Raw genomic sequence first — 27,996 nt, 5'->3', positions numbered from 1 at the left:
GACCTCTGCGGGGCAAGGCGCGCGAGGGAGAGCGGGAATGGGGCGGGCCTCTGTGTGAACAGCTTTTCTATTGGTGCGCAATCCAGAGGGCCGTGTAAACCAGTGGGCGATTGGACGGGCTCTTGCACGTTCCGTGGCGCCGCGACGCCCGGTAGTTTGACTTGTTTTTCGGTTGGGCTCTCGGCGTCTGCGGCTCTGAGCGGCGTGAGTAGAGTTACGGGTTCCGGAAGGGGGGTCAGGGAAGGGGTCTGGGGAGGAAAAGGTGGGGTGCGGGGAAGTAACTGCGGGAAGAGTGCGAAGGGGAGGGGTGTGAGTCTGAGAGGGCTCGTCGGGAGGCCGGAGGGAACCGTTAGCATCTGCCGGAGGGCTGGTGGGGGGCGGGGAGGGCGCTGGAGGGCTTGTGGGGGTGGAGGGAGGGCGCTGGAGGATGGGGGGCTGTGGTCACCAGGGGTCAAGACGGGGAGAAATGGAGAAAAGCGTACGGAATGTGGGCTCCTGGAATTCCCTCACCCCCGCCGGTCTCAGCCTCACTTTCCTCACTTGTAAAGTTGAGGGGTAATAAAAATGCTAAACAGAGTTGTGGAGTAAAGAAAATAATAAATGTTCAAGTGCTAAGCAGATGTTAATTGTAAATAGACAAGCTATAAATATATATATACCTAAACAGGGGTATCACAGGGATGGATAGAAGCTGGCTGAAACTAAGTAGTTTGTCTATAAACAAGGGTATCGTTCTTTAGGGAGATAGAACCATGTTCCCACCTACAGGGAACGTACACCATCGTGGGAGAGGTGGTAGCCACAAAGAACTCTACTGTGTTCAGTTTTAGACAATTACAAATGGGATTCTTTTGCAGTTAGTTCATTTTTGGATGGAGAGATGCAGAGAAGAGATGGAGGAGGTAGTATTTGAGTTTTCGTGCTGAGATGGGATTTCATTAAGTGAAATTATGAGAGTGGAGGGAAATGTGGTCCAGCTGGAGGGAGGCTCATGAACAAAGGCACGGAGGCAAGGTTATCTGGAAACCAAGGGCACGTTAGAGAAGTGGAGGGAAGTAAGGTAGGAGAGGTAGGTTTGGTCCTTAAATTTAAAAAGGCATGACGTTTAGGCAGAGTTTGACTTAGTGCATTAGACTCTCAGGAGCCATGGATGAATGTTACGACTTATTAGAAGATGGTCCAGGAGAGGGGCGGGGTGGTAAAACAGTTAAGCCATTGTAGTAGGGTGGGTAAGAAGATGTGGAGATCCTGAATTAACATGGCCATTGTCCGAATATAGAGGATTTTCATACGGTTGGATGAAAGGGTCAAGAGAAGGAGTAATGAAATGATGAATTTAAAATTTCAAGTCCAACGTAGAGTATGGATACCAAGGGGGAAAGCGGGGGTGGGATAAGTTGGGAGATTGGGATTGACATATATGCACTATTGATATTATGTAAAAAGATATCTAACGAGAACCTACTGTAGAGCACAGGGAACTCTACTCAGTGCTCTGTGGTGACCTAAATGGGAAGGAAATCCAAAAAAGAGGGGATATATGTATATGTAGAGCTGATTCACTTTGCTGTACAGTAGAAACTAACACAATATTGTAAAGCAGCTATAATAAAAATAAAATTAAAAAAATAAAATTTCAAGTCCAGGTGGTTTGGAAGATGCTGAATTATTAACTAAAATATGAAAGAAGGAATATGTTTGGATGACAGAGATGCTGTATTTGATTTGGGAAGTGTTAGCTCTGAGGTGCTAAAAAATATGTGACTTGAATGATTTTTTTTTTTTAATATTAAGGAGTTTCATAGGTAAATTTTGACCAAATCTTTGGGTTCGTGACCCAAGAGTGAGCTGCTTCAGTCTGGGATTTTTTTTTTTTTTAAGTGAAACATTTCAAGCTCCAGTGGGACATATAGGTGAAAATGTCTGTTACATAATTGGGAATTCAAGTCAGGAGATGGAAAGAGATGTCATTTATTCATTAAACAAGTACTTGTTAGTTACTCTTTGCCAGGTAGTGTTTTAGATGATAGCGGTAATCATAAAAGCAGCGGGAATAATGATGTTCCTGAAGAAATGGATAGAGGAAGTAGTCAAGAAAGTTGAAGACAGAGCCTTTTTTTTTTTTTTTTTTAATTTATTTAGCTCTGCCGGGTCTTAGTTGCAACATGCGGGACTAGTTCCCTGACAAGGGATGGAACCAGGTCCCCTGCATTGGGAGCGTGGAGTCTTAACCACTGGACCACCAGGGAAGTCCCTGAAGACAGAACCTTGTGAACCAAGGGAGTAAAATTTTCAGTGAAAACAGCAGTCATCTGCATTTATTGAGTGCTTAAATGTGTTGGACATGTGCTCAGCCCTTTTGTTCATTTAATCCTTACACCAACTTATGACATAATGCTATTATCCCCATTTTCTAATAAGTAACTGAAGTTTAGAGAGGTTAAGTAAAAACTTGCCTGAGGTCACACAGCTAATAGGGGACAGAACCTTGACTCAAATCCAAGTCCGTCTGATTTCAGAGCTCTCAACGACAAAGCAGTATTTTAAAAGGGAGGTTAACACTCTCAGACACACAAATCCAGGAGTGACTTGTTGAGTGGAGGAGGATGGGAAACAATGGACACAGCACACCAAATAAAGATAATATCAATGGCTTTTTATTTACCTTAAATTTAGCATGATGGGTCCTCTACCTTAATATCCACTTAATTTCTCTTGGTTATTAGAAACTTTTCTGCATCTCCCTCTCCTATAATTTCAGCAAAAGGATTGTAAATTTGTTTTGCATGTAAATTTGTTGCAGTAAACCTTCATACTAAGGCTGTTCTTTTGTGTGCTTGTCCATCGAAATACTAAATGCCATTCTGATTTTATTTGAAAATAATAATAAGGAAGAATGCCTTCATAGAATTTCAGGATTTGGCACTACTTTAAAGAATACTACATTCTAAAACATCACATTCTGGGGTGTCCCCTGGTGGTCCAGTGGCTAAGACTCCACCTTCCAATGCAGGGGGCATGGGTTCGATCCCTGGTCGGGGAACTAAGATCCCACATGCCCAGCAGTGTGGCAAAAAATAATAATAAACAAAAAATAAAAATAAAACATCACATTCTGATGCTGTTGGAAGCACATCTGATGCTGGTGGGGAGGGACCTGTCTGTACGTCCTGTGGTTTTTTTCTGTTCCTGACCCCTCATTCTGAGTTTTTGTGTATTTGACAGGTGGGAAAGGACAGCATGAACTTTACCCCGATGCAATCCCCTGTCTGCAGAAAGTAAGACATTTGCTTATTTTTGAGTTGTTGAAATAAAGAATCCAGACTTCTGTCACCTTAGTACACATGGGCTTAGGAACTAGAAGAGTTTTGGATTTGGACTGTATTAGACCTCATTTCTCTAATTATGTGGAATTTAGATTAAAAACTAGGACATAGTAGATGTTAACACAAGGATACAGGCATTTTATGTGGGCCTCATACGGTGCCAGTGGACCCTTGGATGACAGAGGAAACAACCCATAGACAAACACAGGCGACTTTGGACTCTGCCTCTGTGTCAACCTGCATGACGCCTCATCCTCATCCTCACTGCCACACTCTGGTTTGCAGAATCTCAGAAATACCGCTTAGTTTATCTATTAACCTATATCCCAGAGTTATAAGGCAACACCCTTTCAAAACATGAAACTAAGTACAGTAATATTTCTGTTGTGAGCTTTTAATGATTGAGAAAATATTTGTTCTTCATGCTAGCTGAAAGCGGATTTTAATGTCTTTCCTGTACGTGCTCACTTATTAAAAGTGCTGCCCATAACCTTCATTAACTACAGCTCTGGGCTTCTGGTATAAAATTTCTCTACTCTGTGGTCTATTTTGTTGTTGTATAATAAATTGCAGGCAGTTAGCCAAAGTGGATTAATTCTCACGTGAGGATTTCTCCACTTCTGTATCATTTGTTTTCTAACTTTCATTGTTTTCAGCTTAAGTCTCTTGTTTGCTAAAAGCAAACAAACAAAAAAACCCTCTGGTCCAGCCTTTGATTAGCCTTTGATCTTGGCTGGTCTTGGTCCCTGTAATTCAAGTCTTTGATGCTAGACACTAGGGTCTGATTGGTCCTGTGGTTACTGACTAGGCTGTATTTTCTAATCCTGAATCTTTATCATTCCCTTCCTTAATAATTTTCCCACTTATATATCTACCCCTAAAAATAAACTGTTCCATTATGCATGTTCTAATCTTAAATGGCAATATCGTCTGTATATGCATCTACATACATTTTTGCATTTAATATTTGGATAATTCATTCATATTCATACATGTATCTGTAATTCATAGTTTCTATAACTTTGAGAATATTCCACTGTATGAATATACCATAGTTTATCCACTATCCTATCAAACAGACGTTGGAAGCTTTACTGTTTTTGTTATCACAAATAATGTTATTATGAACATTTTTGTATGTGTTACCTTGTATGTCTGTGCGGACAAGAGAAATTGCAATTTTACTAGATTGTGCCAATTTACTGTCTGTAGTTTCACCAAATTACACTCCATCAACAGCATATAAGTGTTCCTATTGCTGTATGTCTTATAGTATCAAATTTTCTGACTGTCACTATCTGGTCTTACTTAGTTGATATTCCTTTTTTTTTTAATGATTTTTTTTACTCTCTAACTTGTATTTTGAATCCAGCCTTAAACCTTTAATACCTGGAAAGCAGTTCATAAGATTATTCACGAACCTGTAACATCAAACTTTCAAGGTTTGTGAGCACCTTAATTATAAGCACTTTAAGGACATAAACCCTGATTTTTAATTTAAGAAATTGTAACATCTCATAAATGTTCAGTTTATGAACGTGTCCTTCCTAATCTCACACAGGCTGACGGCTCTCCCCAAGCATGAAGCTGCCGGTGGCTTCAGTGGCCCCACCAGGTGGAAGGGGGTGTCTTTCTCCGATTCCGTGCAGTCAACTCCCTTGCCTTCAGTGGAAGATCGTCTGGCCGTCCTCTGCCCTTCTCAGGAACTTCTAGAATATTACCAGAAGATGATGTCTGAGTGTGAGGCAGAAAACGAGGGCCTGTTGAAGAAGCTGGAGCTGTACAGAGAGGCCTGCGAAGGACAGGTGAGGAGGAGCCGGTGCACCCTCGCGCCCTCTGAGTGAGCCCGTCCGTTGCTGAGAAGGCCTTCGAGTGCCAGCTGGTGTCACAGTACACGTGTCAACGTCCTCTTTATGTATTTATTTATTTATTTTTGGCTGCGTTGGGTCTTCGTTGCAGTGCGTGGGCTTCTCATCACGGTGGCTTCTCTTGTTGCGGAGCACAGGCTCTAGGCTCACGGGCTTCAGTAGCTGTGGCTCGTGGGCTCAGTAGTTCTGGCTCACGGGCTCTAGAGCACAGGCTTAGTAGTTGTGGCGCACGGGCTTAGTTGCTCCGCGGCACGTGGGATCTTCCCGGACCAGGGCTCAAACCCACGTCCCTTGCTTTGGCAGGCGGATTCTTAACCACTGCGCCACCAGCAAAGTCCTCAACATCCTCGTTTGATCCCCTCCACCCCAGCCGAGCTGCGTACCCTCTAGGTGCTCCGTTGGATCACGATGCCCTAGAGTGCTCCAGCTCTAAAGTCTTCACTCTTTGTCTCAGCCTCTTGTGCACCTCTGGTTCTCTCTCCCTCACACCTGACTTCGCTTCGGTGTCGCCTCCACAGCTCCTGGCTTCTCAGTGTGCTCAGGGCAGCAGGGCAGCTTCTGGCCACCATGTCCCGCTTCTAACCCGAAGCCCATGGGCTTCTCTCCAGTAGTCTAGTCGCTGTGCTGCCTGCACGCGGCCCTGCTCATCTGTGCCCCTTGCCCGGCAGAAGCCCTCCCTGTGGCTTAACCCCATCCTCGACCACCTGTGTCCTGGAGCAGGGCTTCTCAGCCTCGGCCTTACCGACGTGAGGGCTGATGATTCTTTGTTGTGAGGACTGTCCTGTGCATGCAGGATGTGTAGCAGCATCCCGGGCCTCTACTCGCTGGATACCGGTAGCCCACCCCACCCCCAAGTTGTGACAATCCAACATACCTCCAGACATTGCCAGATTTCTCCTGGAGGCATAGGCAAAACCACCCCAGTTGAGAACCACTGTCCTAGAAAGGTCACAGGTCATTACAGGATAAATTCCTGGCAAACAAATCATCTGTATCCTCAGTCACCACGCAGCAGTTTTCTTACCCATCAGTGGTCGGCTCCCTGTCCCTGCACGCCTGTGCCCTGCCTTCACTGCTCTCCTCCGGCCCGCAGGCTCCCTCTCTCCTCAGGCAGCCTTGCTTCCCAGTTCACAGAGGGAACACCAGCTTCCTGCCCATCCACACACAGTCACCTGCGTCCATATCCATCTCCTCCTCCTCACTGATCCAGGACCATAGTGAGCTGAACCGATCCAGCACTTTCTCTGTTCCCCACCCCCCTTTCCTTCCTGAGAAACCCTGCTTTGCTACCTCGCCTCTTTGTGTTCTGTTTTTTTTTTTTTTTAATTTATTTTTTGGCCATGCTGCACGGCTTTCAGGATCTCAGTTCCCCGACCAGGGATTGAACCCAGGCCGTGGCGGTGAAAGCCCTAAATCTTAACTATTAGGCCATCAGGGAACTCCCCTTTGTGTTCTGTTTTTAACCTCTTGCCTGACATTGGCTTTTCCTCCTCAGTATATGGACAGATTTAAGTCTTTCCCAACAAAAGAGAAAGGCACCCCTCTAGCTGCACCCCCAGCTACTCTCTCAGCGGGGGGGCGCCTTCCTTCCCAGCCACCCTTCCGGAATAGTTTGACTTCATCACCCACTCGGCGACTCCTTGACTGCAGTGGGGTCCTGTCCTCGCTGCTCCACCTGTGGACTCCAGGACCTCATCTCTCTGTGCCCTTTGCAGTGTTGGTCACTGTCGACGTCTCCTTTCCCCAAACTCTGCTCCCGTCTTGATTCCGGTGTCATTTTTCTTTCCCAGTGTCCGTCCCCCGCCTCTGACCGGTTCTCAGTGTCCGTTAACAGCTCTCCTTCCTTAGTCCTCCGAAGTTGTTCCCAATTCCACCGTAAACGATCTCGTTTCATCCGTGCATTGTAGTTCTGCCTATGGGACTGTGACATCCAGGTAACTAGTGCTGACTCGTTCTCCTCCTGAGCTCCAGGGTGGTGTGTCTGTATCTGAAGGAACCTGCTTTTCCTCTCCCCACCCACGCGTGCGCACAGACCGCTGCCATTTCCCTCCATTCACCCCGTCTCTTCACTCTTCTTTATTCTGCGGCTTCATGACTGGCGTCATTGCCTGCAGTTCTGCCCAGGCCTCCGTTCAGTCATTCGCTAAGACCCATTGATTCTGCGTCCTGAATGTCGCTCAGTCCCTTCCAGCCACCTCATCACTGCTGCTGCCGCACTATTCAAACTCCAGTTTCCTCTCACCTGAGCACCTTCCACGGTCCCAGCCTCCAGCGCCACACCGCCCCGGCCGCCTCTCGCTTTCCACTCCAGTGATGCTGAGGTCCTCGTGGTCGGCCAAGCATTTCCGGCTCTTTGCTGGTTCGTGCTGGTTTACCACGCTCTTTCCCGAGAGCACTGCCCTCTGCTTGTCTCTTAATGGCCTTCCTTTCAGGCTTCAGCTTACTGGTGGTGGACTCTGACTTCCCCGACACGCTCCAGAGATTCTTCTCCTGCCATACCTTCCCTCCCTCTACCATTTTACCGTGCGTGCTTCTCCATTAAATAATTCTTGCATTTTAATTGTTGGCATGTCTGTCTCCCCACACAGTTCCTCAGCTCTGTGGGCAGGAATCATAACTTTTCATCTTTGTTTTCCAGAATTTCATAACAATGCTTCTTACATAGAAAGCATTAAAAGTGTGACTAGAACAGGTGGATCATGTGGCGACCTGGGTTCTCTCGTCTGTAAAAGGAGCCGTGAGAGCTCTGATGTTGATTGCAAACATCATGCTCACTTTGTAGTTTTAAACTTGTCTGTACACAGCCTGTTGTTGTCATTTGGATCCTGTATTACTGAAACCATCCACTTTGTAACATTTCTACATGAACTGACTCCGCCGCATCCAACGAGAGATACTCCTGTGAAGCCCAGTGTCTTTTCAACTACCTTTTTCCCCAGCATAAACTTGAATGGGATTTGCAGCAGAGGGAGGAAGAGATTGCTGAGCTGCAGAAAGCTCTAAGCGACATGCAGGTCTGCCTCTTCCAGGAGCGGGAGCATGTCTTACGCCTCTACTCAGAAAACGACCGACTGAGAATCAGGTACCAAGTGAGAGAAGAGAAATGTTGGGGGTATATTTCTAAATCAGACTCAACAAGATATATTTCTCTGTGGTCCTTCTCTTAGGTTGCATTCCCAGGGGACAGGCTCTGAGATGGAGATTTACCTGCACGGTGGTTAGCAGGGAGGCTCTTAGGAAGAACAGCTATGAGCGGATTTGGGTTGAGGGAGAATTTGAACTGTGGTAGAGTCCACCGAGGTAACAGAGGCCTTAGCCAACCCCACAGGGAGTGGTCAGTCATTGCATGCAGGCTGCCACCAGGGAGATAAGCTCGGGAGAGGCAGCCCCCTTCAGCCAAGGGCAGCTCCCGGGTTATGGGCATCTTGGTCCTAAAGGCGGCGTCTGAGCAGTGTTCCATAGCATCCACTACAGTGCACTTTTTTTTTTATTGTGGTAAAATATACTTAACGTAAAATTTACCATTTTAATCTTTATTTTATTTTATTTTATTTATTTATCTTTGCTGTGTTGGGTCTTTGTTTCTGTGCGAGGGCTTTCTGTAGTTGCGGTGAGCAGGGGCCACTCTTCATCGCAGTGCACTGGCCTCTCACTATCGTGGCCTCTCTTGTTGCGGAGCACAGGCTCCAGACGCACAGGCTCAGTAGTTGTGGCTCATGGGCCCAGTTGCTCTGCGGCATGTGGGATCTTCCCAGACCAGGGCTCGAACCCGTGTCCCCTGCATTGGCAGGCAGATTCTCAACCACTGCACCACGAGGGAAGCCCATTTTAATCATTTTTAAGTGTAGAGTTCAATATCAGTACTCACATTCACGTCATCGTGCAGCCATACCACCATCCACCTCCAGAACTTCTTCATCATCCCAAACACTAAACCCTAACTCCCCATTTCCCCTCCCCCAGCCCCTAGTAACCACTATTCTATTTTCTGTCTCTATGTATTTGACTATTCTAGGCCTCGTATAAGTGGAATCATACGGTATTTGTCCTTTTGTGTCTGGCTTATTTCACTTAGCATAATCTTTTCAAGGTTCATCTACATTGTACAACATATGTGTCAGAATTTCATTCCTTTTTAAGGCCAAATGATATTTCATTGTATGTATACACCACATTTTGTTTATCCATGCATGTGTTGATGGACATTTGAGTTGTTTGAACGTTCTAGCTGTTGTGAATAACACTGCTCTGGACGTGGGTGTACAAATACCTGTTCAAGTTCCTGCTTTCAGTTCTTTTGTGTATCTATCCAGAAGTGGGATTGTTAGATCAAATGCTAATTCTGTGTTTAATTATTTGTTTTGAAGAACCAGCATACTGTTTTCCACAGTGGCTGCACCATTTTACATTCCCACCAGCAGTGCACAAGGGTTCCAATTTCTTCTAAAGCACGCCAGCACTTGTTTTCCATTTTTTAAATATTTATTTGTTTATTTTTGGCTGTGTTGGGTCTTCATTGCTGCACACAGGCTTTCTCTAGTTGCGGCGAGTGGGGGCTACTCTTTGCTGTGGTGCGCAGGCTTCTCATTGCAGCGGCTTCTCTTGTTGCGGAGCACAGGCTCTAGGTGCACGGGCTTCAGTAGTTGTGGCTCGCGGGCTCTAGAGTGCAGGCTCAATAGTTGTGGCGCAAGGCTTAGTTGCTCCATGGCATGTGGGAATCTTCCTGGACTAGGGCTTGAACCCGTGTCCCCTGCATCGGCAGGCGGATTCTTAACCACTGTGCCACCAGGGAAGTCCCTGTTTTCCATTTTTTAATAATAAGCCATCCTTGTGAATGTCAAGTAGTATCTCATTGTTATTTTGATTTGCATTGCCCTAATGATTACTGATGATGAGCATTTTTTCCATTGCTTATTGGTCATTTGTATATTTTCTTTAGAGAAATGTCTATTTCAGTCCTTTGCCCATTTTTGAATCAAGTTGTTTTTTGCTGTTATTTAGTTTTAGGAGTTCTCTATATATTCTGGATATTAATCCCTTGTCAGATAAGTGATTTGCAAGTGTTCTCTCCCATTCTGAGAGTTGCCATTTTACGCTTTTGATAGTGTTCTTTGATGCACTAAAGTTTTTTTTGTTTTGTTTTGTTTTGTTTGGTCTGTTTGTTTTTGCGGTACGCGGGCCTCTCACTGCTGCGGCCTCTCCCGCTGCGGAGCACAGGCCCCAGATGCGCAGGCTCAGTGGCCACGGCTCACGGGCCCAGCCGCTCTGCGGCACGTGGGATCCTCCCGGACCAGGGCACGAACCCGCGTCCCCTGCATCGGCAGGTGGACTCCCAACCACTGTGCCACCAGGGAAGCCCTGCACTAAAGTTTTTAATTTTCATAAGGTCCAATTTGTAGATTTTTCCTTTTATTGCTTCTGCTTTTGTGTCAAATCCAAGAAATCATTGCCAAATCCAGTATCACTATGTTTTTTCTAAGAGTTTTATAGTTTTCTTTTTTTATTATTTAATTTATTTATTTATTTATTTTTGGCTGTGTTGGGTCTTCATTGCTGCTCGTGGGTTTTCTCAAGTTGAGGCGCGGGGGCTACTCTTCGTTGTGGCACGTGGGCTTCTCACTGTGGTGGCTTCTCTTGTTGTGGAGCACAGGCTCTAGGCGCGTGGGCTTCAGTAGTTGTGGCACACAGGCTCAGTAGTTGTGGCTCACTGGCTCTAGAGTGCAGGCTCAGTAGTTGTGGCACACGGGCTTAGCTGCTCCGTGGTGTGTGGTATCTTCCTGGACCAGGACTCGAACCTGTGTCCCCTGCAGTGGCAGGCGGATTCTTAACCACTGCGCCACCAGGGAAGCCCAGAGTTTTATAGTTTTCGATCTTACATTTAGATTTTTGATCCATTTTGAGTTAATTTTTGTATATGTATCAGGTAAGGATCCAACTTCATTCTTTTGCACGTGGATACCTAGCTTTCCCAGGACCGTTTGTTGAAAAGACTTTTTCCCCATTGAAAGTTGAAAATCATTTGACCATCTATGCAGGACTTATTTCTGGGCTCTCTGTTGTATTTTGTTGGTCTGTTTGTCCGTCATTATGCCAATACTGCACTGTTTTGTTTGTGTATATGTGTGTGTGTTGTTTTGTTTTGGCCACGTTGCATGGCATGCACGATCTTAGTTCCCTGACCAGGGATCAAACCCGTGCCCCCTGCAGTGGAAGTGTGGAGTAGTAACCACTGGATTGCCAGGGAATTCCCTTTGTTGTTGTTTGGAGTAGCACACTGTTTTGATTACTGTAGTTTTGTACTGAAGTTTTGAAATCAAGCAGTGTGAGCCCTCCAACTTTGTTCTTTTTCAAGATTATTTTGAGTATTTGGAGTTCCCTGAGGTTCCATATGAATTTTAAGGTAGATTTTTCTATTTCTGTAAAAAAAAGTTGGGATTTTTATAGGAATTGCACTGAATCTATAGATTGCTCTGAGTAATATTGACATCTTAATGTTACATCTTCCAGTCCATGGACACAGAATGTCTTCCCATTTGTTTATTCTTTCATTTCTTTCAACAGTGTTTTCAGTGTGTAAGTCTTTCCCTTCCTTGGTTAATTCCTGCATGTTTTATTCTTTTTGCTGCTATTGTGTATCAAATTCTTAATTTCCTTTTCGGATTGTTGGCAGTGTATAGAAATGCATGTTGAATTTGTGTTATGCTCCTTTGCTGAATTCACTTACTAGTTCCAAGAGTTTTTTGCTTGTTTGTTTTTTGTGGAACCCTTAGGGTTTTCTATATATAAAATCGTGTCATCTGTGAACAAAGGTAATTTTATTTCTTGCTTTCCAATTTGGGTGTCTTTTCTTTCTTTTTCTTCTCTACTTGCTCTGGCTAGGACTTCCAATACTTTGTTAAATAGAAGTTGTAAAATGGGCATCCTTGTCTTGTTCTTGGTCTTAGAAGAGAATTTTCAGTCTTTCACCATTGAGTATGATGTTAGCTGTGGGTTTTTCATGTGTGGCTTTTATTATGCAGAGGTTGTTTCCTTCCATCCCTAATTTGTTGAGTGTTTTTGTCACAAAAGGGTGTTGAATGTTGTCAGATGCGTTTTCTGTATCAGATGATGATGGTATGTTTTCCTTCATTCTGTTAATGTGCTGTATTACTTTGATTGATTTTCACATGTTGAACCATGCTTGCTTGCATTCCAGGAATGAATTCCACTTACTCATGGTGTATAATCCTTTTAATATGCTGCTGAATACCAGTTTGCTAATATTTTGTTGAGGATTTTTATATCAGTGTTCATAAGGGATATTGATCTGTAGTAGTTCTGTAATGTTTGTCTAGCTTTGGCATCAGGGCACTGCTGGCTTCATAGGAAGTGCTAGGAAGTGTCGCCTTTTCTTCAGTTTCTGGAAAAGTCTGAAAATGATTGGAGTTAGTCCTTCTTTAAATGTTTAGTTGAATTCACCACTGAAGCCATCAGGTCGAGGGTTTTTCTTTGTTTGGGAGGTTTTTGATTACTGATTTAATCTCCTTAATAGTTTCAGCCTTGACCTAATGCAGAACTTCCCTGGGCCATACTGAAAGCTCACCTTCCACGTCACCTGATTTATGGGTCAGAGTAATGTTCCAAAGTATGGAAAAGTTGTCTCCAGAAACTGAGGAATTCTTCCTGCATTTTGCTTCCTTCTTGGTGGTGGTAGGTGTGAGATGCAGGAATTTGTCCTTGCCAGTATCCTGGCAAGCCTAGATCAGACTCCTAAAACTTCACGGATGTGCTTTGTAGGGTTTACCTCTGACCCTTTGGAGCTCATGTGAGGTTCTAACACACTCGCCACTTCTTGTCTATCCAGTCTGATTTAATATGATATCTCAGTAGTGAACTGATACGATGTGTGGAATGGCCAGATCCGGGTCCTTTTGGACAAGTTTGATAGAGAGCAGAAGAGTGAACGAGGTCCTAGGGAAGCCTGTAAAAGTGTGCTGTTGTTCACCTCACGTGAATGAGAACTGCTCTGGTCCTGTTACGAGTGGGAAGGAATACGTTTGCTTAATCAGTAGCCACATGCTGTGTACCTAAAACCAAGTTAATTTGCTCTAGCAAAAATTCTGCTACATCTGGCACAGTCACCGGAATTGGACCTCCTTGGTAGTAGTCCACTGTTACTGTGTGGTTTTGCATGAGTCATACTTGTGAATTGATGGGGATTTGATGGGGACCTCCACCCCTGCATCCTTTAGGTCTTTATTTACCATCATGGCTGGGGTTGGGGGGTGCAGTTTCAGAGGCTGCCACTTGCTTTAGCACAGAAACAAAGAAAGCAATTTGGAGGCTTTGCCAACTACCAATTATGTCCATTCCAATTACACATTTGGAGATGGGGGAAATGACCACTGACTGGGTCTGGATCCAGTGGACCCACTTTGAGCTTGAGCTGGACCTGGACCAAAATTCCATTTTTTGCATGGTTCCCAAATGCCCTAGATAATGCTCATGTCACCAGGTGTCAGAGTCAGCTCAGACTCTGTATCCAGCAATCCTTGAAATGTCTGGGTATTTCCTTTCCCACAGTGTACAATTACTTGAATAAATGGCATAAGCCCTTGGAGGTAATGAGGGAATCATTACAATGTACACTTGCTGTGGTATCACCAGGTCTTACTTCCTGGGAGATACAGCTTCTCCTTTAGGTAACAGTCTCTGGGTCTTAAAACTAGCAGAGGTGTGGAAAATGGGTCAGAGGTTGTGAGTTTGTATAGAATATACAGCCCCCAGCTCCCCCCCATTTTTTTTTTTTTTTTCTTTTTTGGCTGTGCCGCGCAGCATGTGGGATCTTAGTTCCCCAACCAGGGATGGAACCCATGCCCCCTGCAGTGGAAGTGCGGAGTCCTAACCACTGGACGGCCAGGGAAGTCCCCCCCCATCTTTAATTTTATTTAATTGTTTAAGCTATACCCTGTTGACCACTCATCTGTCTTGCTCCTAAGAACACTGTGTTCTGTAACACATCGTATCACAGGCTCTGAAATGTCATTTTAAAATTTGCTTCCTTGGTCCATTTCTGGTATCAACTGTCTTTGGTTGGGTTCCCTGGAAAACAAACTCTGCGGTGGAGATTTGCTTGCAGGAGGTGCGTTGGGGAGTGCTCTCAGGAATAAACCACCTGTGAGGGAGTAAGGGACGTCTGAGTGGGCAGAAGTTGAACTGCGACTCAGTTACAGCAGGCCTCAGTCACTGCCATGGGATTGACATATATACACTAATATGTATAAAATAGATTAATAAGAACCTGCTGTATCAAAAACTAAAATTCAAAAAAAATTAGAGGTAAGGTCTAGATAAATCCTATTTAATTTAATTTAGTTAATTAATTTTTTGGAGCCTGTTGCAGTTGCTGACTCCTCTCTGTTGACCTTTTCTTTTTTTAATTTATTTTTGGCTGCATTGGGTCTTCGTTGCTGCGTGTGGGCTTTTCTCTAGTTGCGGCGAGCGGGAGCTACTCTTTGTTGTGGTGCACGGGCTTCTCATTGCGGTGGCTTCTCTTGTTGCAGAGAACGGGCTCTAGGCTCACGAGCTCAGTAGTTGTGACTTGCAAGCTCTAGAGCACAGGCTCAGTCGTTGTGGCGCAAGGGCTTAATTGCTCCACGGCATGTGGGATCTTCCCGGACCAGGGCTTGAACCCGTGTCCCCTGCATTGGCAGGCGATTCTTAACCACTGCGCCACCAGGGGAGCCCTGACTTTTTTTTTTAATTGATGTATAGTTCATTGACAGTATTTCAGGTGTACAGAAAAGTAGTTCAGTTATACATATGTATATCTATATGTATGTATGTGTGTATACATATACATCTATTTTTCAGATTCTTATATGTTATTACAGAATACTGATTAGAGTTCCCTGTGCTATACAGTAGGTCCTTGTTGGTTATCTATTTTATATATAGTGGTGTGTGTCTGTTAATCCCAAACTCCTAATTTATCCCTCCACTGCTTCCCCTTTGGTAACTGTAAGTCTGTTTTCTATGTCTATGAGTCTATTTCTGTTTTGTAAATAAGTTCATTTGCATAATTGTTTTAGATTCCACATATAAGTGATATCGTATGATATTTGTCTTTTTCTGTCTGACTCATTTCACTTCATATGATAATCTCTAGGTCCATCCATGTTGCTGCAAATGGCATTATTTCATTCTTTTTTATGGCTGAGTAATATTCCATTGTGTGTATATGTGTGTGTGTGTGTGTGTGTGTGTGTGTATGTGTATGTATATGTACCACATCTTCTTTATCCATTCCTCTGTTGATGGACACTTAGGTTGCTTCCACGTCTTGGCTATTATATTCAATAAATAGTGCTACTGTGAACACTGGGGTGCATGTATCTTTTCAAATTAGATAGTTTTCATCTTTTCCAGATATATGCCCAGGAGTTGGATTGCTGGATCATATGGTAATTCTATTTTTAGCTTTTTAAGGAACCTCCATACTGATGTCCATAGTGTGTGTACCAATTTACATTCCCACCAACAGTGTAGGAGGGTTAATCCTATTTAATTTTAACTTGAGGTTATCATTGCTTTAAAAATAAATGAGGGACCTCCCTGGCAGTCCAGTGGTTAAGACTCCGTGCTTCCATTGAAAGGAGCATGGGTTCGATCTCTGGTCGGAGAACTAAAGATCCTGCATGCCAAGTGGCACCACCAAAAAAAAAAAAAAGTCAGAAGGGAGAGCCTTTAAACAAAAATTTACTTACTCTGGACACTGTTTGCTTATTCTCTATGAGAATTGCAGGGAGCTAGAAGACAAGAAAAAGATTCAGAATCTCTTGGCTCTTGTGGGAACAGACACTGGAGAAGTGACCTATTTTTATAAGGAGCCTCCCAACAAAGTAAGTAATCCTTTGTATAGCAGGGTGGGCATGGCTTTTACAAAATACAAGCTGGAGTCCATAATCAGAATAATTTTGGTTCTTGTTAAAGAAGCTAGGAGAATTAGCTATGGTAGTCTCACATTTACCTAAGTTTTCAAAGCATTTTCTCTAATTACAAAGAGCTTTGTGATTTTTTTTCTTTTTTTTCAAAAACCTTGGAAGTAACATTGTTTACCCCATTTCACCATTTGGAAACCTAAAGCTCAGAGGAGAAGATGTTTTGGATGAGATTACAGAGAATAGCAGGAGCAGACTTAGTGTGGGAACAAGTTTCGGTACTAGTTTCTTTTTAAATCTTTGTTTATACTGATGACAAAATTCATGCATGGTCTTTGTTAAAACAACACACATATTTCAGGAATCTAATATAAAAGTGGCAGTCCCCCATAATTCTGTACCCCAGATATAAAGCTCTTTTTCCATTCATATAGAAATATTTGTGTATTTGAGATTTCCATTTTTTCACTTCTGTAAGCAGTTCTTCAATGAGCAATTTTTATACATATCTTTATATGCATACTTCTGTGTTTCTGTTACTTTCCTAAAGGACCTTGTCAAAGGCTGCTTTTTTTTTTTGGCCGGTATTGCCAAATAACCCTGAGGTTTTATTTTTTCATTTATATCACCAACACTGGTTTTATCCAATTTATATTCAAAACACTGGGTTTTATCCAATTTGTTACTTTGTCCACTTTGGTCTCTCATATGCATGACATCCTCATATGATTGTATCAATTTTGACCAATTTAATTTATGAATAATGTTTAATCTGCAGAACTAAAGCTAAAAAGTGAAATATTGCATTTATAAGAAGGCTATTTCTGTACCTTTTTTTTTCTCTTTTTTTTTATTCTTCAGGTCAGCATTCTCCAAAAGACTATCCAAGCTGTAGAAGTAAGTGAACAGAATGAATCTTCAGCTTTCAGAGCAGGTACCAACCACATTATTAGAAATTCTTATTGATGCAGAGTTAAAAAGCACAGTACAAATAATTAGAAACTTTTTCATACCATACAGTGATAATGAATGTTCGTACTGATGCCTCTGGTGGTCTAAGATCTTACTGAGCTGCCTTGTTTTTTAAACCTTTCCATGATGTTTTAATGAAGTAGAATAAAAAATATATAATTAACATGCTTATGGTGATAAGTCATACAACAGATTTGGACAACTTCTGGAATCACAGACTATTAATTAGCCTCTCTAAGCCTCAGTCTCCTTGTCCTTCTCTCTCTTTTTTTAATGGAAATCCCAATTTTCTTTCTTTTTCTTTTTTTTTAGTTGAGATATAATTGACATATAACATTAGTTTCAAGTGTACAACATAGTAATTTGATATTTGTATATATTACAAAATGTTCACCACAGTAAGTCTAGCTAACATGCATCACTACACATGTGGTTACAAGCTTTTTTGTGTGTGTGTGATGGGAGGTTTTTTTTTTTTTGCGGTATGCGGGCCTCTCACTGTTGTGGCCTCTCCCGCTGCGGAGCACAGGCTCCGGACGCGCAGGCTCAGCGGCCATGGCTCACGGGCCCAGCCGCTCCGCGGCATGTGGGATCTTCCCAGACCGGGGCACGAACCCGTGTCCCCTGCATTGGCAGGCAGACTCTCAACCACTGCACCACCAGGGAAGCCCTGATGGGAGGTTTTAAGATCTACTCTCTTACAAAGAAAATGAAAACTTTAATTTGAAAATATATGTGCATCCCAATGTTCACAGCAGTATTATTTATAATGGCCAAGATATGGAAGCAACCCAAGTGTTCATCAGTAGATGAATAGATAAAGAAGATGTGGTGTATATATATACACAGTGGAATACAACTCAGCCATAGCAAGGAATGAAGTCTTGCCATTTTCAGCAACATGGATGGATTGAGAGGGCATTATGCTAAGTGAAATAAGTCAGACAGAGAAAGACAAATATCATATGTTATCACTTATATGTGGAAGGTAAAAAATAAAGCAAACTAGTGAGAATAACAAAACAGAAACTGACTCACAGATACAGAGAACAAACTAGTGGTTACCAGTCGGGAGAGGGAAGGGAGGAGAGGTGAAATAGGGGTAGGGGATTAACAGGTACCAACCACTATGTATAAAATAAATAAGCTACAAGGCTATATTGTACAGCACAGGGAATATAGCCAATACTTCATAATAACTATAAATGGAGTATAATCTATAAAAATTTTGAATCACTGTGTTGTACACCTGAAACTAATGTTGTAAATTAACTATACCTCAATTTAAAAAAAGAAAAAAATAAGCTTTTTTTTTTTTAATGTTTATTTATTTATTTTGGCTGTGCCGGATCTTAGTTGCGGCACGCAGGATCTTTGCTGTGGCATGTTTAGTTGCGGTATGCAGGATCTTTAGTTGTGGCATGCAGGCTTCTTAGTTGTGGCATGCACTTGTGATCTAGTTCCCTGACCAGGGATTGAACCCTGTCCCCCTGCATTGGGAGCACGGAGTCTTACCCACTGGACCACCAGGGAAGTCCCTAAATAAGCTTCTTGAATTATCTAAAGAATTAAATTATGTTTAGTGCAATTTTAGTGTTGCTTATTTTTAAAATCATCTTGTCCATTGAAAATTAGGTTATACATTCTAACTAAAATGTTTGGATTTAGTACTTTTATTCATTACCCTTTCTAATTAAATAAGGTTTTACAAAGAAAATAGACAACTCCAAAGGAAAATTGAGTAGTGTATTCTTCAGAAAGATGAATATTACTATCCAGATGACATCCTAGCAGAGTTCCCTTAAGAGATTCCTCTTTGAACAGTTTAGCACTATAGTTATTGTACGTTGTCCTTTTTCTTCCTTTCCTTCCCTTACAGATAAAGGAAACCAAACTCCTCTGCAAAGGTAATGTTGATGCTTGAATAGCAGAAAGAAAAGCTAAGTAAAGGTCTTGCCTCACTTTTATGTTCTATTTTAGATTCTAAAGGCAGCAGGAGAAAACCAGCAGTGAGACAGAAGGAGGAGAGTGCCCAGCTGCACCAGAGGGACGTGCAGACCCTCATCCTGCAGGTACAGACCACAACCATTTCTGTCCACCAGCCTGGCTCGGGCGCCACATGTGCCGAATGCCTCCTTGCCCACATGGTCCATCCAGACGCCATGTGATTGGAAGGCTGAGGTTCCTAATTTCACAGGGTTCTGTGTTACAAGCGTTACCCTGTATTCCACCATTCTAGCAGTGCTTTTCTGAACCTGCAGTTTGTTCAGCTCGTAGGCCGAGTCCTCCCAACAGAGCCATCACGGTCAGAACTCCTTCAGCTGGCGCTGGGACACAGAGAGCTGCAGTTGTCTGTCCCGATACACTGACCTTTGGGGATGAGTCCATTTGTCTGGTGCATGTGTTCTAAAGTCTAGCGAAGTAGCAAGTCATCCTCTAACCACCTGGTCTCTCTATGTCACTTGCACCATGATTTTTCATCTAGTTGCATTCAAGTTCCTGTCCTTATCAGGGGGCGTATTGATTTAAATGACTGTTTCTACCTTTGGCCAGTAGCTCCATTTGGGGTTGTGACAGCCAGACTCAGAGAAGGAAATTACATTATACACATTCTGCTCTACTTTTTAAATTTAACAGTGAAGAAACGAGTCATTCTCTGTGCAACTAGGAAGTCTTAAAAGGGAGACGGTCCTAAAAGTCCAGAAAGGGAGATGGTGAGAAGGTGAGAGTCCCAGGTAGGGGAGACTGGCTTTTCCAGCTTTCCTGGTGTGATGTAGGTGTTTTGCTTGGTGTGGACGGAGTCTATTCTTGTCTAGCCTAAGCCCACTTGTAAGACAGTGAAGAGGAGTCCAGCTGAGGTTTTTCTCCTGTTTGTTGTGCTGCTGTGCTTTTGTTTGTGGGGTTTTTGTTTTTAAATTTTTCTGGAGAAAGGCTCACTTAGGGGTGAGAAGTGAGTGGGGCAGGGCGGGAGTGGACACCTCTCCCCTTTGGCCCGTCCAGGTGGAAGCGCTGCAGGCCCAGCTGGAGGAGCGGAGCAGGCTCTCGCAGGAGCAGGTGGCGGGGCTCGTGGAGGAGCGGCGGATCTGCATGGAGGAAGTGCAGGCTCATCAGCAGAGGGATCGGGAGAGAGTCGCAGAGCTCACCAGAAAGTGAGTGTTCAAGAAGACCACACCCAGTGGGTTTAAGGTGTTTGCCCGCTGGTTTAGAAGGTGGCAGTCCTGTCCGCTCGCAGCACAGGGTCCTGGCGCTGAGGACGTGTCTTGTCAGACGCCCGCCTCTCTCCAGGCTCCTGGGTGCGCAGATGCTGATGCTTCTCCTGAAGGGCTGGGGGGGTTCCACACACTGCCTTCAACCCATTTGCGGGTTTTAGCTTGATCTTATTGTCAGGAAATGTCCTTTTCTCCACTGATGTGTTATGTGACTCAGTATAACATACCTGCACAAGAAAATGGAAACTATCTGAACCTGCTGTTTGGCCCCAGACCTGCCTGCCTGTCCCCGCCGCTTTCTGCAGTCTGCTTTCGTCCCCCCATTTTACTAAGTGTGCCCTCTCTGACATCATCACTGATTTCTTAATTTCTGTGACCAGTTACCTCTGCACAGTCCCAGCTGTAATGAGTGTCTTTCTATGTGTCTGGCCCCTTTCATCACCCCCTCTTTGAAATTAGTCTCCCTTGGTTCCTTCAGCACCTGTCTTTCCCTCCTGTCTAACCCTCCTCAGCCTTCTGTCTGCTTCCAGTGGCCAGAGCTGGGCTGTAAAGACATCTTCAGGCAAATATGTTTGAACACCTCAAATTTACTGATTGAAACTCAACTTTCTCTTTCCCAACGAGCGCCCCTCCCCCACCTCAAACCTGCTACTTCATTCTTTTCCCGTTTCTTTTTTTGTGTGTGTAATTTATTTTATTTTATTTATTTTATTTTTGGCTGCGTTGGGTCTTCACTGCTGCCCGTGGTCTTTCTCTAGTTGTGGCGAGTGGGGCTTCTCATTGCAGTGGCTTCTCGTTGCAGAGCACGGGCTCTAGGCACACGGGCTTCAGTAGTTGTGGCACATGAGCTCAGCAGCTGTGGCTCGTGGGCTCTAGAGCGCAGGCTCAGTAGTTGTGGCGCACGGGCTTAGTCGCTCCGCGGCATGTGGAATCTTCCCGGGCCAGGGCTCGAACCCGTGTCCCCTGCATTGGCAGGCGGGTCCTTAACCACTGCGCCACCAGGGAAGCCCCCCATTTAGTTTAATGCCGTCACATCCACCTAGTTTACCAAGCTTGGAACCTCAGGATGACCTTCGACTCCTGGCTCTCCTGTTCCCTAACTCCAGACCCTGTCAGGTGTGAGCCTGGGAAACCTGTCCAGTCCATTCTCTGCCCTGTTTTTCTTACCACCTCGGCCCAGGCTGTGTTCTTGTTTAAATTGTCGCCGTAACTAACTGCGCTTCCTGGCACTGGTCCCCTTGTGCTCTGCAGGCTTCCTCACTGCGTGCATCTTCTGATGGATTCCTGCTGTGTCAGCCCTTAGGAGCCTCAGCCCTCAGTCTCTGCTCCTCTGGGGCTGTAGTTCACCTGGTTCTTCAGTCAGACTAGTAACACCGTTGTTCACAGAGCACTTGCGGTGTAGCAGGCCCCTCGCTATGCCGTGTCACCCCTCCTCTGACGCCTTTCCCAAGCAGAGGTACACGTCTCCTCCCCCGTTTCCCGTGGTGACCAGCATGACTGCGTGGTGGGCCTGCTCCCAGGGTCTTGCTGTAGCCTCTGCCCTGCCCCGTGTGCATAACAAATAATTCTTGAACACCTGCTGATCTTTAGCTTACCTTCTCTTTCCTGCATTAAACTTCCTACATTTTAAAATATTTTTTCACGTTGCATTCTTCGTCCTGTTGTGTTTTTTATTTGTCTTCTCAGACTTCTTTTAATGTCTCTTCCTCCATTTTAAAGTGTGGCCACTAAAATTGGAGGTGATACTCAAGTTGAGCTCTCTGATCAGAGCAGGTAGAAGATGCCTCGCAGCCCTCGGCAGGCTCTGCTTCTTTTAACATAGTGTCATGTTTGCATTTGGCTGGTACTTCTCCGTTTTTATTTTTGGTATTTTTTTTTTTTAATTTATTTATTTATTTATTTATGGCTGTGTTGGGTCTTTGTTTCTGTGCTAGGGCTTTCTCTAGTTGTGGCATGCGGGGGCCACTCTTCATCGCGGTGCGCGGGCCTCCCACTATCGCGCCCTTTCTTGTTGGGGAGCACAGGCTCCAGACGCGCAGGCTCAGTAATTGTGGCTCACGGGCCCAGCCGCCCCGTGGCATGTGGGATCTTCCCAGACCAGGGCCCGAACCCGTGTCCCCCGCATCGGCAGGCAGACTCTCAACCACTGCGCCACCAGGGAAGCCCTATTTTTGGTATTTTGTGCTTAAGTATAGCAGCTCCACTCTTTGTTGGGTTTTAATTGTTTTTAAGGGAACAGTATTTTTAAATTGTCGTAGCAAATTGTAATTTGATATCTGTCTTCCAGATTATTCATAACCATCCTAGTTTAGCGTCACCTGCGTATCCGAGCACACAGTCAGCTCCTTCCATTACATCATCATCCTGAGAGTATTGAATGACGTGAAATCCAAGGCTATTAATGGCTGTCCTTTAGGTGTCACTTTCAAACCATTTGTACACTAACAAGATCATGCTTTCCCAGTTTGTAACTGAGACCATAACATAAGATAGAGTAAAATAACTTGTTGAAAGCAAGAGCAGTCCTTGTGGTAACTGAATCAATTTCTCCCTCTTTATACACGTGTGCACATACCTAAATAAGGATATATATGTGTATTCTCTGTATATAATATATATATTCCTCTGGTGACAGTTAGCTTTCTGGCATTATGTTATCATTTTCCCCTTATCTCTGTACTGTGTTACTCGTGAAAAGAACTACGTGCATCTGACAACATTTGTTCAGTGGAAAACTGCAGCGGTTGCCTCACGGTATTTAATACCCTTTGCAAGCAGTTTGATCATTTGATACAGTATTTTTCTAGCTGTTGATATTAAACTAATGAGTTCTAACTCTTAGGGATATTCTTTTTTGAAGATGGAAACATCATTTGCCTTTTCCTAAATCTCAGTCAGCAGGAATCTATTTAGTACCTGAGTGTATCCAGTAGTTGGTACTGTCCTTGATGATCTAGTGGTATCAGGGCAAAAATAAATGATAAGTAAGGTTAAGCAAGTGTCAAATTACAGCACAGGGACGTAGATTTAAAGCGATGGGGAATTTCAGAGAATGGAGAGACCACGTGGGCTGAAGTTGTTGAGGCGCCTCCATAGAGGAAGTTGATCTCGAAAAAAGGCCAGGATTTGATGCTGGGCAGCTTACATGTGGAGCACAGCACAGAAAAAAGCAAAGCTGTTTTGACATTTTAGAACTCGTGTTAACCTTCATTCAGAACACCATGGTTTAGTTCTTTATTGTAAAGTCTGGTGCCTGGGAAAAGTCCATACTTAGGCTGTGTGTAAATATTTCTATAGTCCTTCTAATTATATAACCTGAAATCAGCGCTCGGGATAATATCTGTAATGACCAGTCTGTGAACCAGTGTAGATGCATTATACTTTGTCCGATAAAATATGTAAGATTGCCAGTGAACAGATGAAACGTGTTTTTAAAACTGCTAATAATATTTTATAGAATTTACATATTGTGCCATCTTTAAAGGACCTGTGTCTTTGCTTTGTTTGGAATAACTGTGTCACATGTGCTGTAGAAGCATCTTCATGTCCACATTTGTACATTCTTTCCTAGTCTCCATCACACCAAGGAACTGCTCTATGAGAGCACCAAAGACTTTTTGCAACTCAAATTTGAAAACCAAAATAAGGAGAAGTCCTGGATGCTTGAAAAGGATCATTTGATGTCAAAGATTAAGCAATACAGGGTGCAGTGTAAGAAGAAAGAAGATAAAGTTGGAAAAGTTTGGCCAGTTCATGAGAGTCATTACAACCAAAATGAATACATTAAGGTAGTTTCCTCTATCTTTTACAGAATTTTTTTTCCTGGAATTGTTGAAAGAACTCAGAGAATTTCAAAGAACCTAATAATTGTCAAATAAGATCCATTCAGTCCGGGAAGCTGTTGTAGCAACAACCTCAAGAAGTAGGTTTCAAAGAGTAGCTCATCATTATAGTGTTTGCAGATTCAGAAAATTAAAGTATGGCTTGATCGATAAATTCATTCAACAATTACTTGTCGCAGTCCTACTTTGAGCTAGGCCCTGGGGCAGTAAACAAGCTATTACATTCTAATGGGTGAGAAAGAACAGCAACATTAACAAGTAACCAAGAAAATGATGGGTTATAAAAAAGTGGTACTGGGAGTTCCCTGGTGGCCAGTGGTTAGGATTCTGGGCTCTCACTGCTGTGGCCCCGGTTCAGTCCCTGGTTGGGGAACTGAGATCACGCAAGCCACGTAGCGCGGCCAAAAAAAAAACAAAAAAAAATTTTAATTAAAAAAAAATTAAGTGGTACTAAGGAATAAAAGGGTTGTATGAAGATTATATATTGTTGTTGGAGGTGTACTTTTGTAGAGAAGCACAGGCATACCGTCTTAAGTCTGGTGTTTTTGCTGAGACCTGAAAAATGGGACTGAACTTGCCAAACAGACCTCAGGGAAGAGCATCAGGCAGACGGGGAAGAGCCGGTGTGAGGGAGGAGGTCGTGGTGGGCGTGGAGGAGTGAGCACGGAGGTGGGCGGTGGGCGGCCCTTGCGTGGGGCCTTCCCGGTCCTGCTGAGAAGACGCAGCTCTCAGCTTTTCTATGTCTTTGAAGGATTGTGTGTAAGGAGGTGACTTCTGATTTGGGTTTTTTTCAAGATCATTCTGGCTGCTCAATGGAACATGTGTATTTTAAGTGTTGTTGATGTTTCTTCCTTTCTAAAGGAGGACTTCAGAAATGTGTCCCAAAACGTATGTTGTAATGTCTTACTTGGTACAGTTCTGAACTCCATTATCTGATTCTTCCCAGAGCCAAAAATATTTGTTTTATTTTAAAGAATTTCTACTGTGTACACTTCAGGAAAAAAAGCTAAGAGAATCCTCTAGAAATAGGTTTTCAAACATTCTCCAGAGTTCCTTGCTGGAGTCTTATTGCTTAACTCATTTTGTACTTCTAGAAGTCCTTTCTTTCCTTTCTTTACCTAAGTGCTATATGAGTTGTCTGAATTCCAGAACAGAGTATTAATTTCTTTTTCCTTTTGACCTACAGTCCCTGAAGGAAAAGATAGTACAAGAGAAAAAGCTGTCCAGCATGTACCAAGAGCAGTGCATTTCCCTAGAAGAACAACTTGCCCAAATTCGTGAGGAGGAGGGAGTGAGGAGAGAGATCTTTAAGGTGTGAAGTTCTCTGCACTCGCGACGGGGTGGGCAGTGCAGCTGGCGCGGGGCTGCTGCCTCAGCTCCACCAATGCCCTCCCGTGTCCCTGTGTTTAGGATCGCACCAACAAGATGGGGAGGCGTCTACAGGTCATGACGAAACGCTACGAGGCCTTGGAGAACCGACGTGTCTTGGAAGTAGAAGGCTTTAAGACGGATATTAAGGCTCTCAAGCAAAAACTGAAGGACTTGGAGCAGATGCTCTATAAGGTAATTGATCCTGAATTACCAAGAGGGAGAAAAGGGGTGCGGGTGAGCAGACGGGCACAAGGGCCCCTCAGAGGAAAGCTGGGCCGCACCCCCACCCTTTCACTCCCACAAAAATCAGTTTAAACAGTGCGTGCCGGGGGGAGGACAGCATAGACTGAGGTAATTGAATGACGGCATCATCTATCCCCACCTCAGCTAAACTCAGCAGAAATGTTCGTCCCGCCCAACTCAAGGAGTAGATTAAAAGAACTGTGTCTGTGGGGAACTCCCTGGCGGTCCAGTGATGTGTACTCGGCGCTTTCACTGCCAGGGCCGGGGTTCAGTACCCGGTCGGGGAACTAAGGTCCACAAGCTGCACGGCGCGGCCGAAAGGAAACAAAGAACTGTGTCTGTTTTACAAATGGGGAAAGTGAGTAGCTGAGTTAAAAAGCAATTTTTCCTGTCAGACCTGGCTTTGTGTAGAATCCGAGTTGCCCTCCTTAGAGAGGTTGAACCGGTCATCCACACACCCTGAATGATCACTGTGTGACAAGCAGGTTAATGACGGAAAAGAAGAGATGCTTTCTTTCATTGTTCGGCAAATTTACTAATGTTTATATTGGTCTCTTCTTTTTACTCACTGTTAGTTGCTGATTGACCTCGATCTCAAGGCTCCTTTACTATCGTGTGGGAAAGCAAAGCGTCTCATGCCTTTTATGCCTTAATTCTACTCCATATTTCCCTTCTTTTAGCTAGTCACTAAACTAAGGATCGAAGCTATCCTATGTACTAAAAGACTCATAAAAAGGAGCCAACAGGGGCTTCCCTGGTGGCGCAGTGGTTGAGAGTCCGCCTGCCGATGCAGGGGACACGGGTTCGTGCCCCGGTCTGGGAGGATCCCACATACCGCGGAGCGGCTGGGCCCGTGAGCCATGGCCGTTGGGCCTGCGCGTCCGGAGCCTGTGCTCCGCAGCGGGAAAGGCCACAACAGTGAGAGGCCCACATACCGCAAAAAAAAAAAAAAAAGGAGCCAACAGAGCCCGGTCTTTATGACTGGTTTCTCTCCTCTGGCATCTGCCGTAATAATTTCTTCTTCTTCTTTTCAAATCTCTAGGCAACACTTAACACCCGGGCAAACCAGGATCTTGCCATCTTGTATGAGGTTCGTGACAGCAACAGACGAGCACATAAGATACAAGGAGAACTGAGGAACCTCAAGTCCAAAGTATTCAGCCTGGAGAACGAACTTAGACTCTGCTGATGTTTACTTTTTAGGACTGGCACATATCTGGAGTAGGTCTGCTTCCTGAAATGTGAGGAGAAGGTCACCTTCTCCCAGAAACTGTAGGCACAGAGTTGTCTAGAGTAGTGGTATCCATTGTTACAAAGGTAAGGTGAAGATCAGCTTTTTTTGCATCCTAAGCTTTATGATTTTTGCTGTCCTGTTAACCTTTTCTGTGTTTTTTTTTTTTTTTGCGGGGGTGGGGCTGGGGGTGTGATTTGATCTGGATTATACTCTGAATTACTTACAGACTTTCCCACATTATTTCTCCCATTTATAATGACAGGGTTTTGGGTTTTTTGTTTTTGTTTTTTTTTAAGAAGGCAATGACAAAAAAGAGCATTTTTGCTGTGAGCTTGGCTGAGTGTTCGTGGGAGGAACGCCTACCCCAGGAGATAAAGGCGCTGGTCTCAGTTTGACTTTCTCCCCGTCAGAGGGCAAAGGCTTCAGATCACAGCCTGTCACAGGCCACAGTTCTGTCGGCCCTGAGCTGTAGAGCCTGAGTTCCTTTCTGGACACCCAATCTCAGGAAGTTCCACCAGAGGGCACCAGAGGCCCTACTCTTAAGCAAAATGTTTGTCTAGGAAAGGAAAGGTGCCACTTCGGTAAGCATGAGTGAAACTTCAATGAGCCTTGTATGAAAATTTCAGTATTTTACCAGTACTGTGGTTTTTTAAAAATAATGTATATATTTTAATTTAACTATTTTTCAATAAAATATATAATTGAACATATTCTATTTGAGTTTTCTATAATTTCTTGTTAAAACCACGTTTATACTTTATTGAAGACTCAGTTTACTTACCTAGTCCATGGTTTCTACAGTGCTGTACAAGTATTAAAGTTCTCCTAAATGCATCCCTTGAAATCGTCTCGTTTTGGAGGTAGCAAAGATAGTGTAAGATGATGACACTAAAATTGTGTCCATTTTTTCCATCTCTGTCCTTTTTCTCGGCAAATAGCTGTGCACTTGGGGGAAAGTCATTGTGAATGTACCTGGACAGCCTCTGGGAATTCAGTTGGTCTTGGCTTAGCA

At 44.0% G+C, this 27,996-nt stretch overlaps 1 protein-coding gene across 3 annotated transcripts; it reads left to right on the top strand.

The window, feature by feature from the left end:
* Positions 1-141: 141 nt before the first annotated feature.
* CCDC77 (coiled-coil domain containing 77) lies at positions 142-27,690 on the top strand. Of its 3 annotated transcripts, XR_014017071.1 has the most exons (13): positions 142-204; positions 3,226-3,278; positions 4,888-5,131; positions 8,134-8,276; positions 15,978-16,074; positions 16,975-17,047; positions 19,066-19,157; positions 20,086-20,234; positions 23,866-24,082; positions 25,323-25,448; positions 25,547-25,699; positions 26,793-27,067; positions 27,281-27,690. XR_014017071.1 is itself a non-coding variant. In XM_081249173.1 (12 exons), the coding sequence occupies exons 2-12, from the start codon at positions 3,241-3,243 to the stop codon at positions 26,937-26,939; spliced, it is 1,479 nt and encodes a 492-aa protein (XP_081105299.1). In that variant the 5' UTR covers positions 142-204; positions 3,226-3,240; the 3' UTR covers positions 26,940-27,690. The 3 variants fall into 3 exon arrangements, 2 of the variants coding, with proteins under 2 accessions (XP_081105299.1, XP_081105300.1); XM_081249173.1 differs by having other exon boundaries at positions 26,793-27,690; XM_081249174.1 differs by lacking the exons at positions 142-204; positions 3,226-3,278 and having other exon boundaries at positions 5,126-5,241; positions 26,793-27,690.
* The last annotated feature ends 306 nt before the right edge of the window (positions 27,691-27,996 follow it).

The sequence above is a fragment of the Mesoplodon bidens genome (assembly GCF_964165515.1).
Source record: "Mesoplodon bidens genome assembly, chromosome: 11".
NCBI lineage: Eukaryota > Metazoa > Chordata > Mammalia > Artiodactyla > Ziphiidae > Mesoplodon > Mesoplodon bidens.
Note: the sequence above shows the minus strand (reverse complement) of the source record. Positions and strands in the feature narration are given on the sequence as shown.